A 16,821-nucleotide genomic window follows, 5' to 3' on the forward strand; every position below is an offset into this window, starting at 1 on the left:
GACCTAACAGAAAATAAACCCAAAACAAGAAAATGGTAATAGGATCATACATAATTACCATAAATGTAAATAGATTAAATGTACCAACCAAAAGACATAGACTGAAAACTTGTGCATGTATGTACTTCCACTTACCACATCACTCTGCTTGACCCCCCAAATTGTATGCAATTATTTTATATTGTTAAGTTAATCATGTTCCCATTATGGCTTGCGATTGTACTTATCTTTTATTTTTTGTCTGGCTATTGATTGTGAAAACTGATAAAAATCTTTCACTATTGTGATTATGTAATTACTGCTCACTTAATACCATTGTATCATGATTGGTCAACAAAAATAATAATAAAACTCTGTATCACCAAAACTAGGATTTAATAGAAAAACTTTTTAATTACTTTTTAAAATCCAGTTGTGTATCAGAATTATCTTGAAATTTTTTTGAAAAATACAAATGTCCAGATATTGCTTTTTGTTTCTCCAGAGCTCCAGATATGTTTCTAATGAGCAATCATGTGTAAAAACAGCTGGACTATATGAGATTCTTTTACTTTTATTTAGTTTGTTTCACGTTTTCTTTTTCACTATCAGTGCTTCCATTTCATTTAGTTTATGTTTACCAATTTTCCATCTTTTCTTTAATATTCTTTCTCAAGACTTTATCAAGCATAGTAGAAAAGTTTTTGCATACATATGTATAAATAATATGTAAAATATGTATATTTTAGAAAACTTATGAACTTTTGCCTAAAACTGAAAAATTTATGACATTTTGATTCTACTAGTTTGACTTAGTATGAATGGAATGCTAGGTTTCTAATTAAAAAAAATTTATATGCAACAAGCAATAAATGTTAATTGTATAGCACAGGGAACTATAGTCAATATCTTGTAATAACCTGCAATGAAAATAATTTCAAAAATAATATATGTGTATAGGTAACTGAGTCACCTTGCTGTGTACCTGAAACACTGTGAGTCAACTATATTTCAATAAAATACATATCAAGAAAAAATAAAATTGTTAGAGATTTAAATGACTCTTTTTATTTTGACCTAACAAAAGTAAATTGAAGGTGACAGACTAACTGTATAATACAATCAACATACCTAAATCTTTTGAATAAAGAATAGATTACATATCCATGGATCATTTCTAAAAACTGATCATGTATTTGACTACATTTTCTAGTAATAATTCAATAAAATTGTAAATAATTAAGTAACCAAAATTTTACTACTTGGAAATTAAGAAATAGATTCTAGATATCCAAGGATATCTAGATAATAGAGCAATTAGAAACTATCTAGAAATCAATAAAGAGGATAATAATTCATATCAAAACCTATTAGTAAAAAACTATCCAAAGGAAAATATAGACTGTGTAGACTTAAATTTTCATTATTAACTTAGAAAGATAAAGGAATATAGTGATCAGTTTTTAAAACTAAGAAAAGAGCAAAAAATTTAAAGCAGAAGAAAATAGGAAGAAGAAATTAATAAAAGAAAAGTTGATTAATGAAGGAAGGGGATACAGAAAAGTGTAAAATAAAAATTATCAAAGAATGTTTACCTAATTTTATATATTTGAGGTTTAGAGAAAACCTCAAATTGACCCCCAAAGTGGAACTTTTTGAATAGACAAATTAATTATAATAAAAGACAAATTATTATAATAATTATAATAAAAGTAGTAATTAAAGTCTACCACTGGGGGTGGGGGGAAGGCATCAGAACTAGATGGATTCACAGCCATGTTTATTTAACCCTAAAGAAAGAAAATCTTTAATGTTATTTAAATTATTTCAGATCATGGACAAGTGATTTAAAGTTTCCTGCTGCTGCTGCTAAGTCACTTCAGTCATGTGCGACTCTGTGTGACCCCCATAGACGGCAGCCCACCAGGCTCCGCCATCCCTGGAATTCTCCAGGCAAGAACACTGGAGTGGGTTGCCATTTCCTTCTCCTCAAAGCTTCCTAATTTCTTTTATTAGGAAGGGTATACTGTCACCCTGCTTATTTAACTCATATGCAGAGTACATCATGCAAAATGCCAGGCTGGATGAAGCACAAGATGGAATCAAAAATGCCTGGAGAAATATAAATAACCTCAGATATGCAGATGATACCACCTTTGTGGAAGAAAACAAAGAAGAACTAAAGAGCCTCTTGATGAAAGTTAAAGAGGAGAGTGAAAAAGTTGGCTTAAAACTCAACATTCAGAAAACTAAGATCATGAGATCTGGTCCCATTACTTCACGGCAAATAGATGGGGAAACAGTGGAAACTGTGAGAGACTTTATTTTGGGGGGCTCCAAAATCACTGCAGATGGTGACTGCAGCCATGAAATTAAAAGACTCTTATTCCTTGGAAGAAAAGTTATGACCAACCTAGACAGCATATTAAAAAGCAAAGACATTGCCAACAAAGATCTGTCTAGTCAAACCTGTGTTTTTTCCAGTAGTCCTGTATAGATGTGAGAGTTGGACTATAAAGCAAGCTGAGCACTGAAGAATTGATGCTTTTGAACTGTGGTGTTGCAGAAGACTCTTGAGAGCCCCTTGGACTGCAAGGAGATCCAACCAGTCCATCCTAAAGGAAATCAGTCCTGAATGTTCATTGGAAGGACTGATGCTGAAGCTGAAACTCTAATACTTTAGCCAACTGATATGAAGAACTAACACATCTGAAAAGATCCCTGATGCTAGGAAAGATTGAAGGCGGGAGGTGAAGGGGATGACAGAGGATGAGATGGTTGGATGGCATCACTGACTCAATGGATATGAGTTTGAGTCAACTCTGGGAGTTGGTGATGGACAGGGAGGCCTAGCGTGCTGCAGTCCATGGGGTTGCAAAGAGTTGGACATGACTGAGCAACTGAACTGAACTGAACTGAATATTTTATATTAGCATTAGAGGAGTACAAGGACTTTTCCATTTCTTAAACTGAGATGTTGCTGAATATAATTATATTTTTCACTACTCATACATAAAAAAAGAATGGAATTTTGCCATTTGGAACAACATGGATAGACTTGGAGAGTATTATGCTAAGCAAATAAGTCAGACAGAAGGACAAATACTGTATAATTTATATGTGGAATCTGAAAACTACAACAAACTAGTGAATATAACAAAAAAATATGATTCACAGAGAACAAGCTAGTGGTTACTGGTAGACAGAGGGAAGGGGGGAGGGGCAAAATAGGAGTAGGGGGTTAAGAGATACAAACTATTAGGTATAAACTAAGGTACAAGGATATGTTGTATAATTCAGAGAATATAGGCAATATTTTATAATAACTATAAATGGAGTATATCCTTTAAAAATTGTGATTCACTATACTGTATACCTGTAACATAATATTGTACATGAATTACACTTCAGTAAGAAACAATTGTAAAACAATCTTCATGTCCTTTGGAAAAAGTATTTATGTGAGTAATTAGTATTTCAAATAGAGAAAAATGAAAAATGAATAAATGTAACCTGTAACCCCACTTCCCAAAGATGATGGTCAAAGGTTTTGGAGCACATTTTCATTACTTTCTTTTAAGCACACATCTACATAAATATAAATGTATTGTAACAAAACTGAATTGCAAGAATATCTAATGAATATCTATTGCTGAATAAACAAGAATCTGGTAAATGGATGCAGGTGGAGCCAAACTTTGAAGAAAATCCAAGAAGAGGCCAATTCAAAACACACAAAGGATTTTAATTTCAACTTTGGGGGGGGAAGTAACCAAATCCTAAAGTAAATTCTATTGCTGAAAAAGACACAAATTTTCTTTAGTATGAACAGTCAGAAAAAAAAAAAAAAAAAGAAAATCACCAAATTTACATGAAAAGATTCAATAGTCCAAAAAAGGGGTCTATTCTCAGGAACTGAAAGAAACATTTCCCAAAGAAACAATCAGATGACATGGGAGAAAACTTTCATGCAAAGTCCCTAAGATACATTTTCAGGGGACTTCAGAGGTTACTGCATCTATGAAAAGATTGCATCATGGAAGATTGTGTTTTACTTTGAAATACAATTATAAAGCCAAAGTTAAAAAGGCAATGCCCCCTAATAAACTGCTGCATCTTGCAACTGAGACTTCCTGGCTGTTAACATCAGGAAACGAGAGACCACATGTTTTTGTTTTTTTTAAAGATTTATCTGTAGGTATTTATTTATTTTTTTAGGAAATATTGCCTCTTTATTTTTTCCATTTATTTTTATTAGTTGGAGGCTAATTACTTTACAACATTGCAGTGGTTTTTGTCATACATTGAAATGAATTAGCCATGGATTTACATGTATTCCCCATCCCGGTCCCCCCTCCCACCTCTCTCTCCTCCCGATCCCTCTGGGTCTTCCCAGTGCACCAGGCCCGAGCACTTGTCTCATGCATCCAACCTGGGCTGGTGATCTGTTTCACCCTAGATAATATACATGTTTCGATGCTGTTCTCTTGAAACATCCCATCCTCGCCTTCTCCCACAGAGTACACAAGTCTGTTCTGTACATCTGAGTCTCTTTTTCTGTTTTGCATATAGGGTTATCGTTACCATCTTTCTAAATTCCATATATATGTGTGAGTATACTGTAATGGTCTTTATCTTTCTGGCTTACTTCACTCTGTATAATGGGCTCCAGTTTCATCCATCTCATTAGAACTGATTCAAATGAATTCTTTTTAATGGCTGAGTAATATTCCATAGTGTATATGTACCACAGCTTCCTTATCCATTCCTCTGCTGATGGGCATCTAGGTTGCTTCCATGTCCTGGCTATTATAAACAGTGCTGCGATGAACATTGGGGTGCACGTGTCTCTTTCAGATCTGGTTTCCTCAGTGTGTATGCCCAGAAGTGGGATTGCTGGGTCATATGGCAGTTCCATTTCCAGCTTTTTAAGAAATCTCCACACTGTTTTCCATAGTGGCTGTACTAATTTGCATTCCCACCAACAGTGTAAGAGGGTTCCCTTTTCTCCACACCCTCTCCAGCAGAGAGACCACATGTTACCTGATGGAAGCACACACAGTTACTTGTAAATTAGTGTTACCCCACCCTAGGCAAAGGAATATGCTTGAGGGGAATGCACTCAGCACCTCCTGTAGGGAAACTACAGGACAAATAAATTGCTCAACAAGTAAACTTCAAGGAGGGACTTCTCTGATGATACAGTGGTTAAGAATCCATCTACCAAGGCAGGGGACACGGGTTCAAGCTGCAGTTGAGGAAGACTCCATATGCTTAAGAGCAACAAAGCCAGTGAGCCACGATTACTGAGCCCATGCTCTAGAGTCCATGTGCTGCAGCTACTGAAGCCTCTATTCCTAGTCGGGGCTCTGAAACAAGAAAAGCCACCACAATGAGAAGCCCATGCACTGCAACAAGGAGTAGCCCCCACTTGCAGCAACTAGAGAAAACCTACGCAACCAAAATTTATGCAATATAAATGCAACCAAAGACACAGTGCAACCAAAAATAAATAAATAAACAATTTTTAAAAATAAAAGGAAAGAGAAAAAAAGTGAGAGAACAAGAGAGGTGTATCAGTCAACATCAACGGCAATGCGTGGACATTCAGGACATGATGTGGCTCCTGTTTCTAATATTTATGAGACAACTGGAAACTTGAACACTAAAAATTTGTCATATTAAACTTAATTTTTAAGATAATTGTTTGGTTTTTTAAAAACTATCTTTTAGAGGTTAACTACTGAGTTCTTTATAGATGAAGTGAAACACTTAGGACTTGATCAAAACAATGGGGAACAGGAAATTAAGGGGTAGACATAACAAGAGTGGCTAGCAGTTGACACCCGTTAAGCCAGATGATGGGCACAACAGGGGCTCTTATGCAATTCTCTCTACTTTTGTGTATGTTTGAAAATTACTAAAAACAAATGGTTCCAAAATTGCACTAGAAACATGAGCATGAAGTTGAGTATTCCAGAAAATCCTGTCAGTGACCTAGATCATTGTTATAGGACATGGTCCCAGAACTTAGAGAAAATGGGAAAGGATAGTATAGTATGAGTGAAACTATGAAACTTAAGACAAAGGAGATGCAGTGTGAATGCAACATCAGAATTCCAGAAGAATGCATGAACAGAGAAAACAAGCAATAAGCTTCACTAAACATTTCCATTATTGGTTTCTTCTCTACCAACAAGTTATTTAGCAGTATTTTATACATCCAAATACATAGAAACTCTTAATTATTTTATTAACTTCTAATTGTGTATATATTTAGAGAACATGTTTCCTACGATATTTATTTTGGAAAAAAAAAATTGAGGCTTGCTTTAGGGCCTAGAACATAAATCGCTTTTAGAAACATCTCTGAGTGCTTGTGAGGAATGGCTACTCTCTGATTGTGTACTCTCTGATTCTAAACATGCTCTTTGGTCACTTAACCTTGCTTAGTTTTTGTCTGCCTGACATATCAAAAGGGAAATACTAGACTCTCCCACTGGCTGGTGGACCTATCAATTTCTTCCTCTAGTTCCATCCATTTATACTGCATAAATTTTGAGGTTATCTGATTAGGTGCATATGTTTAAAATACTCCTCTTTATCAATTGAACTTTCCCATCCTTTTATTCGGTGGCACCACAAAGCTTGTGGGGTCTTATTTCCCCAACCAGGGTTTGAACCCAGGCCCATCGCTGTGAAAGCTCTAGTACTAACACTGGACCACCAAGGAACTCCCAGAACCTCCCTATCCTTAGCAACTTTTGTCTAGGATTTATTTTGTCTGCAAATAATATAATAGATGGTTAGTATTTGCCCCATGAGATTCTTTCACCCATGCTTTTACTTTGAATTTTGTACACTCTTATGTAAGTTCAGTTCAGTCGCTCAGTCGTGTCCGACTCTTTGCGACCCCATGAATCGCAGCACGCCAGGCCTCCCTGTCCATCACAAACTCCCGGAGTTTACTCAAACTCCTGCCCATCGAGTTGGTGATGCCATCCAGCCATCTCATCCTCTGTCGTCCCCTTCTCCTCCTGCCCCCAATCTCTCCCAGCATCAGGGTCTTTTCCAACAAGTCAACTCTTTGCATGAGGTGGCCAAAGTATTGGAGTTTCAGTGTAAACCAGTCTGTAAATAGTACTTCTTGAAGGATGGTTTTTTTGTTTTTCCCAATCCATTATAGGTTAAGACTTTCGTAAAATATACCAAAAAATCAATTTCTAGAATTAAAGACATGCAAACTACAGAGCAGATATAAAAATGACTGTCAAATAGTTTTATCAACTTCTGGACATAAGTTGTTGCAACCTTCAACAATCACAGCCAAACACTTATGAACTCAGTGTTGCAAACAGTATATGATCAGGATTTTATTCTGCAACCTGGTCTAACAATCTACTTTTTAACTGGCAAGTTTAGTCCATTTATTGTTATTGGTATATTGGGCTTGTTTCTCTCATCTCTGTAAGTCTCTCTTCTTCTATCACCAAGTTGATATGGCCTGAAATTATCATTTGAGCATATTATTGGTATTCTTTTCTTTCCTTTGGCCCTCACTACATTTTTTTTGGCCTTCACTACATTTTAACAACCAAGTGCTATACTGCGTCCACCCAAATTCATATATTGAAACCCAAACCCCAGTGTGTTGGTACTAAGAGGTGGGGCTTTTGAGGGGTAGTTAGGTCAGGAAAAGAAGGGGATGATACAGAATGATGGTTGGATGGCATCACTGACTCTATGGATGTGAGTTTGAGTAAGCTCTGGGAGTCGGTGATGGACAGGGAAGCCTGGCATGCTGCACGGGGTTGCAAGAGTCGGACATGACTGAGCAACTGAACTGATCCTAGGTCATGAGGCTGAAGCCCTCATGAATGGGAGCTGTGCCCTCATAAGAGCTCGATCTTTTGCCCTTTCCACCATGTAAAGACACAGTAAGAAGATAGCTATTTCTGAACCAGGAAGCAGAAGATACCTCACCAGATACTGAATCTGCCATGCCATGATTTCTAGCCTCCAAAACTGTAAGAAATGTTTTTGTTTCTGAGTCACCCACTCTATGGTTTTCTCAGTCATAACGAACCAAGACACCAAGTTGACCCAGATCCTTACGGCTTACCTTTCCTTCATTTATCTTCTACAGTATTTCCTAGATTTTTTATCTCTTGTATTTAAGTACTTCACCCAAAGTATTTAAATGGGGGTTTTTGAGTGGCTAGAAATAAAATTCCAAGTTCAGTGTTTTTTATCTTCCAGTCCTTAAAAGTGCAAGATCACACTGCCAACATCCATTGGATCATCGAAAAAGCAAGAGTTCCGGAAAAACATACTTCTGCTTTACTGACTATGCCAAAGCCTTTGTGTGGATCACAACAAACTGTGGAATGTTCTTAAAGAGATGGGAGTATCAGACCACCTTACCTGCCCTGAGAAATTTGTAGGTCAAGAAGCAATAGTTAGAATCAGACATGGAACTACAGACTGGTTCCAAATTGGGAAAGGAGTACATCAAGGCTGTATATTGTCACCCTGCTTATTTAACTTATATGCAGAGTACATCATGTGAAATGCCAGGCTGGATGAAGCACAAGCTGGAACCAAGATTGCCAGGAGAAATATCAATAACCTCAGATACACAGATGACATCACCCTGATGGCAGAAAGAGAAGAACTAAAGAGCCTCTTGATGAAAGTGAAAGAGGAGAGTGAAAAAGTCGGCTTAAAACAACATTCAAGAAACTATGATCATGACATCCGGTCCTATCACTTCATGGCAAACAGATGGGGAAACAATGGAAAATAGTTAGGACTTTATATTTTTGGGCTCCAAAATCACTGCAGATGGTGACTGAAGTCATGAAATTAAAAGACACTTGCTCCTTGGAAGAAAAGCTATGAACAAGCTAGACAGCATATTAAAAACTAGAGACATTACTTTGCTGACAAGCTCCATCTAGTCAAAGCTATGGTTTTTCTAGGAATGGTGTATGGATGTGAGAGTTGAACTATAAAGAAAGCTGAGTGCCGAATAATAAATGATTTTGAACTATGGTGTTGGTGAAGACTCTTGAGAGTCCCCTGGACTCCAAGGAGATAAAACCAGTTAATCCCAAAGGAAATCAGTCCTGAATATTCTTTGGAATATTGGAATTTGGAATAGTGGACTGATGTTGAAGCTCAAACTCCAAAACTTTAGCCACCTAATGTGAAGAATTGACTCATTGGTAAAGACCCTGATGCTGGAAAAGATTGAAGGCAGGAGAAGGGGATGAAAGAGAATGAGATGGTTGGATGGCATCACTGACCTGATGGACAGGAGTCTGAGCAAGCTCCGGGAGTTGGTGATGGGCAGGGAAGCCTGGAGTGCTGCAATCCATGGGGTCGCAGAGTCGGACACAACTGAGTGACTGAACTGAAAAATGTAACTCCTCTAACAGGATTGATGGAAAATCTGGCATTCATGGGATGACCCTAGCTCTAAAGGGCTTCGTTTTTGCTCATTCTCTCTGGAAGTTTATGTACCAACATGAAATAATCTCACAGTAGTAAAATATGACAGCACATACACCTTTTAAATGTCTGAGCTAAACAGTAAGTGGTATAGGAATGCATATATATGCAAGATTGTGAAGAAAAGGAAAGGATAAACCCCAAATCCAGGTAGTGGGTCTCTCTTGGGGAGGAATGGGGGTGTACCAGGTGAGAGGTCCATGGGGTGGGGAGTGGGGCTTTACCACTGGAATATGCTGTTGTTTTGTCCTAAGTGGGGGTGAGAACATGGGTATGAAATACCTCACATGCATTTTCCTCACGTATATAATGGTGTAAGGTCAAACAGTTCATCTTGTAGCTGGATGCTTACCAGTGACTCATAGGTCAGGATATTGGGAACTGGAAGCAGCAGGTTGAATTCCTATGGAAGTAGCTGTGGTGTTCACTATGGCTCAAACTGCCAGAGACAAACGAGGGATACAGATGTAGATTTACTGTTGTTGTTCAGTCACTAAGTTGTGTCTGACTCTGCGACCCCATGGACTACAGGACATCAGGTCTCCCTGTCTTTCATCACCTCCTGGAGTTTGCCCAAGTTCATGTCCATTGAATCAGTGATGCCATCTAACCATCTCTTCCTCTGCCACCCTCTTCCCCTTTTGCCTCACTGAAAAAGTCGACTCATTGGAAAAGACCTTGATGCTTGGAAAGACTGAAGGCAGTTGGAGAAAAGATGGAGATGGAGGAGTTCTAAGTCCGCTCTAAATTAAGAAATACGCCCAACAAGCACCTTTGGATTTGTCTTCATATTCCTCTGGGAACCATGCCTCTGACTGAATGAGCTGCTCTCAAGCGTGGCTTTGAGCTTTTTCTGGCACCGACACCTCAGCATTTCCTGTACTAGCCTCAACCCTAAAGGGGCCCAGATTGCTCTGGGAACCCTAGATTCCACTGTGTGGACATGACAGTCTTTCTGGTCACCAATGCCTAAAAGGTCTCCACCTTCCAGATGTCACTAATTTACTAAGAGACTTATAATTTCACCCCAAAGCCCAGCATGAGTGCATCCTCCAACCAAGGTCTCCTTTCGCCGTTAGGCATTCTCCCAAGGAGAAAAATGTTCTCTAGCCATAGGGGCCAATGATTCTTCAGCAACTGCTATCCTCCTTTGAGTTTTTAATGTATCTGAACCTGTTGAACTGAAATTTTTATTAGTTGATTTCCCTCCCCTAGGTGATGACTTTAACGACAAGTTTCTTAAAGACCAGCCAAATTACAGGAACAGCAGAATTGCGTCCAGCAGAGCTTTTATTTGTACGGAACAGTTTTAAAAATACAGAATAAAATAGCTTTATCTCTACTATTATTCACAACATCTGGTCCAAATATTACATATTAAAATACTTAAACGTTTAATGAAGGTATGTTAGAAAAACAATATGAAAATTCTTTTTAAAAACGCCATAAAAGAATTAGACATAGAAAACAACCCCACCCCAAATACCCTCAATATGCAAAATAAAAATAAAAACCAAACAAAATCCCAGAAAGGTATATAGCCAAAGTCAGTCACAAAAACTTAAGGAAAATATAGGCATCCCTACTGTTTTAAGAACAGTCAGAAATTGACTAACATGACAAAGGTTGCTATGAATGAACAAAAAGGGTTTTAACTTGACTGTCAGTAAGATGGCACCACTGGGGAGGGTGTCCTAAGTGCCAGGAAACACACAGAGCAATTATAAGGAGTCTGGATGTCACCAGTATAGGGTGAGGACAAGGAGGTCAAGAATAGCCTAAAAGGATAGGAATGTGTGAGAGGTTGCTGAAAAGGGATCTTCAGCGTTAACATGCTTCAAGGGTCCAAGGGCAGAAGCTGAATGCTGGCAAAAAATGGGCAACCGTCTTGCACTACTCCACTTGTGACTGCAGGAGGAATGGAGGGTAGAGGAGGTCCTATTCTCTGTGCCAAAATCGTAAGGGGACAGAGCACAATACAAGTAACATGTGAGGGCCCAAGTGTTTCCCTAAGACCAAGGGGTGGCTCCCTGAAGTGCCAGGGCATTCAGGGGGCACAGCCAGGTGAGCAAACCAGGAGGCAGCAACAGCCATGCCAGGCATGCTGCCTGCAGCTGTGTGTCCACCCCAAGCTGTGGGGGTGAGTATGCAGGATGCTGCCTCTCTGTGCACCAGACAGCTTCTGGGATGAGGTTTCTGCCACAGTTCCTTATTCATCTCCTATCTGGCCTGAACACTCTTGTGGCATTGATTATTATGGAAAATTATAGTTGTCAACTTCAAGTCTAAGTTGCTTGCTAATATTTCAGCAGGGACATGAATTAAAGAAATAACAACTTAGCTCATGGTCATAAAATATATGCGTGGGTAAATAAAGTATAAACAAATACTAGAGATTCATCAATGGAGAAATTCTATCATCACATGACATTGTCATGAAAATTATCATTCCCTCCCTGGAAAACTGTGACTATTATCCTGGGTAGAAATATTATTTTACTATATGGAAATACTGTAATATTCATGCATAAACCAGGTTATCATCATGAAAGTCAGTATTCTACAGTATGAAGCAAATTCTGTGTATGAATCTGTTACCATGAAAACAGGAAACCGTCAGGACCCATGGATATACCATTCCCTTGCCTTGATCAATCACAAGAAACTACAATCTAACACTGAAGCCCTCTTAAGAAAGATTCTGTATATCTATGTGAAATTCGCTAGTGAGAGTGAGAACGAAAATTGCCTACAAAGACTGGAGGCATTTTCCATTTTTCTATGATCCACGTTAGACATTTTATCAAAACCAGTGTGGGTTCTCCCTTGCCCCCCACCAGTGATACTGTAGCGTCTTTTGTCCTATTTCTAAGTTTCTACTTTTCACATCATTATCACCAATATAAATGTGAAAATGGAGGGGGGGGGAGGTGTTTAAGTGGGAATTGGAGAATGAATGCTCTGTCCAAGGACATTCACATTCAAAACATCCTACAACGTTTAACTGGCCAAAGTGTTGGGTGTATGTGACCCCAATAATGCACATGGCAGGTGCACAGGCACAGTTTCCCCCAAAATCTCCTTTTCAGGTATGTGCTCAAACACAAGAAGCAAATGAATATAGTTTTTTTTTCAACTACAGACTCATTCTGCAGTGTATCTGCAAGCAAGAGGACACTTCCTAACCTCCTGTCCCCTTCCCCCGCCATGGACAGAGAATCGAAGTTGGCCCCAATGGAACGAGAAGGGGGAAAAGCCTCCTTTTCCAATAGGAGGTGTGGGCACAGGACATCTTTGCACATTTTGAGGACTTGCACACGTCCTGAGTGTTACCCATTGGGAGGGAAGATGCCTGGGTCAAGTTAAACTGAAGGGAACTTGTTCCTTAATCACCAATGGTTCCGAGGCTTTCATTTGGGTATTTGGTCATTCTGCTCATCTAGAGAGCAAGAGTACTGCAAATCTCTGGGCTATTTAACTGTTTTCCCCACTGTTCAGAGGAGAGAAATTGGAGATGCTAAGCAAAATACAAACAGAATAAACTAGGCAATTAAGGTGACAACTAGGGCTGTCAGTCTTCAGGGCTTACCAAGTCAACAGGATGGAAATCATTAACCAGTGTGCTTCTAAATATGCTCCCCCCCCAAAAAAAACCCATACAAACTTAAATTTAGAGTCTTTCTTTACTTAATGTGCAGTAAGGTTTTGGCAAAACATTGCAGTAGCTCTGGAGTGTTCTTGCCAGAATAGGTCTTAAAGCCCCAAACTTTACAGGAGTCAAGGAGGCCAGTTGTAGGGGCCAGAAATTCACCATGTGGATTCAAGGCTGCCAAGAACCATGTGCCCACTGCCTGTAAACAATCAGGTAAATAAACACTTAAGAAGCACTATCTCATGAAACAAGGTCACTCAGGCTTTTCCTTTGAAAATTTCAAACCAAATTCAGTAAGTCATTTTTGTCAGAAATAATTTAATGTTACTAATAAGAATTTAACAGAGGGGGACTGCTAGCTGCTTTTCTTACCTCTTCAACAAGAAAGGCAGCATTTGGTCAGGGAATCTAGTCTTCCCCTCTGGAAAATAAAAATTCAGCGGACATTCAACATGACAACCCACAGAAAGTTTCCTTAAGCCTTAACTGCCAGATGTGAATGGCAACTTAACTGCAGTGATTAATTTACCAGGATGCCAAACCATTCAATATGGCAGCTGTTTTGTCACCTGCCCTGGCTTCCCTTCTTCAGAAAACAAATCAACATATAATTAACTCATGGTTTCTGGGCTCTGGTCCAGCAGTCAGTTTGATAAACAGATTAAGCATTATGTATTTACACTTTCATGGTATCAAGCAATACACAATAATGGTTACTGGCCTTCTAGAGCCATGACAACAAACGTCCCTGTTGGTGTCCACAGCTTTAACAAATGCTGGTTCCTTTCTTAACGGGGGATAGGAGATGAGGGACAAGTAATAGGGATGTAAGGTAAGAGGGTCACATGGAAAAACACTGATTTAAAAAATCCATAATCAGTAACATTAAATAGGAATAAAATCTTGTAATTACAAATACACACAACAATAACTGACATCCACGTCAGCAGAGCCAAGATCCTCATAAACATCTGCTTGGTGCCTTTGCGTGGCACTGTATACCCGTCACACCAGCCAGGAGTGATAAATACCAAATAGAGTGTCTCAGCTACTAGTAAAAAGGAGACCAATAAGAGATAGGTTGGCCTAGCTTGGGCCAAGGTGGCACCAAGAAAGTGTAATTGAGAATCAGATACTGATTTCAAGGTAATTTCCCTTCTTGTCCAGTCCCCTAATTTCCATTCTATCTGTGGACAGACTTTACCCATGCACAGATTTGGGCAGAGTGTAAAGCATGTCACTGTTTTCAATTGGCCAGTAGCCACCTACACACAGTATCAGGGATCATAAAATCACACTTGACCAGTCAGTTGTGACAGTGCAAGGATATTGGTACCCCTTGACCAGAGGAGGTCTCTGTAGGTGCAGGTCCTGGTGCTTCCAAGGACAGAAAGCCCCTGAACCCTGGAGGTGGCCTATAAGAAAGCTAGCACAGGGTGTTAGAAGGGGACTGAAAACAAGGAGTCACTGTAGACTTCAAGCATCCACTCCTGCAGGAGAGCAGGAACTTCAAACTCAGTGACCATGACCATCAACGGATGTTCTCAAGGGCTTAAATAAAAAGATAGATGAGACATCGTTATTAGACATGATCACAACCCACAAGAAAAAAGCTACCTGTAATCTGTCTTAGCTCTGGGGTGGATAATATAAATGCAGATCTACAAACATATATGTTACTGCTTGTTACTCAGCAAGGAACTACAGGTTCATGCCTCACTGTGGCCAGGCCACAGGATGAGCTACAGCTATACTGTGGCCTGTGAGTCTTCGTCTGAACTCCGGCTACTAGTGCTCTTCCCGAGGCCTTTCCACGTGTAGCCTGCGAAGGTTGGGCTGATGGGTAAGTAGCTGAAACATCTGTATTTTTTAATAACGTTCATGCCAAATGGCAAATCATAGGATTCCATGCCATCGAGAGACTTGCTCCCTTTGCCCACACCCTTCTTCCATTTTCTGATTCCTCTTTCCTCTGGAGTACCTGTGGAACACAAACAGCAAAACAAAAACAGAACAATGGAATGTTTAGTTAAACAGTTTTACCAAGAATTGAGATTCTCTGCTTCTGTTGTCCCATAGATTGAATGGACAGGATGACAGAAAAGAGCACTTGAAGAAGCAGTTGATGCTCAAACCAGAAATCTAAGAATCACTAACCCGGCAAAACAAATATGTCTAAAACACAGATATGATCTTGCAAAATAGGGTCAGAATTCTTATTACATCTCACAATGACCTCACTACTTGGTCACTGCACACCCACTACCCTCCTCATCTAGACATCAGTTCAGTTCAGTTGCTCAATTATGTCCGACTCTTTGCTACCCCACGGACTGCGGCACACCAGGCCTCCCTGTCCATCACCAACTCGTGGAGTTGACTCAAACTCATGTCCATTGAGTCGGTGATGCCATCCAACCATCTCATCCTCTGTCATCCCCTTCTCCTCCTGCTTTCAATCTTTCCCAGCATCAGGGTCTTTTCAAATGAGTCAATTCTTCACATCAGGTGGCCAAAGTATTGGAGTTTCAGCTTCAGCATGAGTCCTTCCAAAGAACATTCAGGACTGATTTCCTTTATGATGGACTGGCTGGATCTCCTTGCTGTCCAAGGGACTCTCAAGAGTCTTCTCCAACACCACAGTTCAAAAGCATTAATTCTTCGGCACTCAGCTTTCTTTATCTAGACGTACCACTTTTTATACTGCTTTGCTCCATTTTACTGGGGGGTAGGGTGCATTTGTCACAAATTCCCCACTTGTGGTCCTATGAGGATGAACTTCCACTGGTGAAACACTCCTGGCAATTCTGCACCCTGACAGATCAATCAGTGAGACAGATCTGGATCTTCATGGTTCAGTACTCCTGGACTCCTTTTCAAAAGTCTTTACAGTGCAGATGGCACTGGTACCTGCTTTTAGCTCCATGGGAGCCCTAACAATATATTTCTCTGCCTGAGCTTGGGTGATGATGTCTATCCTATCGTGCAGGACTTAAGAACTTCTCATTATTTTCACACATATAAGCTATGCCCTCCCATGGGCACTTCAGTAATGAAACTGACCATTCCCATCTGCCTGACTCCGTTGTCTCTCTATTAAGTGCTGACTTAGGAAAGAAAGAGGATATTACTGACCTCCCACAAATATAACACCTTCCACCTACTCATGTGTGTGATTCCTTCTGCCTGATGTGTTCATCTCTCATTTCCCCAGTAACCTCTTTTTGACTGAGGCTTTTGGAGGTAGATTAAGGGCAAAATCTCAACAGAACCTTTAAGCTCAAAAATAAACATAACCCTTCCCTGACAAACGATGAATCAACCAGTGTGTCCATGACAGCATTTTACAATACAAAGTAACCTTCTCTAGGAAGCCACAAGGCAGGCCCCACATCACATCTTAAGTCTGTCACCCAGCACTTGTCATAGAAGGAGAAGGAGTGCTGTCCACTGGTAGCAGCTGGCTCAGAAGTATGTGAACAAGTCAATGAAAGCCAAACTGCAGGGCTCCAGGCAAGGCTGAGCAGGAGGGCAGGTAGCTGGAGCATGCTTAAGGCATCCTGCTGCAATACCACCATATACAAGGAATTCACCTGTTTTCTCTTAGAAATAATTCAGCAAGAAGGAAAAAACTAAGTTTACTAGCAAAAAAGTGATTCATGAAAGGTGGCTCAAGG

The 16,821-nt window shown here is 39.6% G+C and overlaps 1 protein-coding gene across 5 annotated transcripts in view; it reads right to left on the reverse strand.

The window, feature by feature from the left end:
• Positions 1 to 10,764: 10,764 nt before the first annotated feature.
• SLC23A2 (solute carrier family 23 member 2) overlaps positions 10,765 to 16,821 on the reverse strand; it is a 137,598-nt gene continuing 131,541 nt past the window's right edge. For all 5 annotated transcript variants that reach the window (XM_070472295.1, XM_070472294.1, XM_020883648.2 and 2 more), the window contains one exon: positions 10,765 to 15,125. In XM_070472295.1, the coding sequence (XP_070328396.1) occupies positions 14,893 to 15,125 (233 nt within the window). In that variant the 3' untranslated portion in view covers positions 10,765 to 14,892. The remainder of the gene's footprint in view (positions 15,126 to 16,821) is intronic.

Source organism: Odocoileus virginianus, chromosome 9 (assembly GCF_023699985.2).
Source record: "Odocoileus virginianus isolate 20LAN1187 ecotype Illinois chromosome 9, Ovbor_1.2, whole genome shotgun sequence".
Taxonomy (NCBI): Eukaryota; Metazoa; Chordata; class Mammalia; order Artiodactyla; family Cervidae; genus Odocoileus; species Odocoileus virginianus.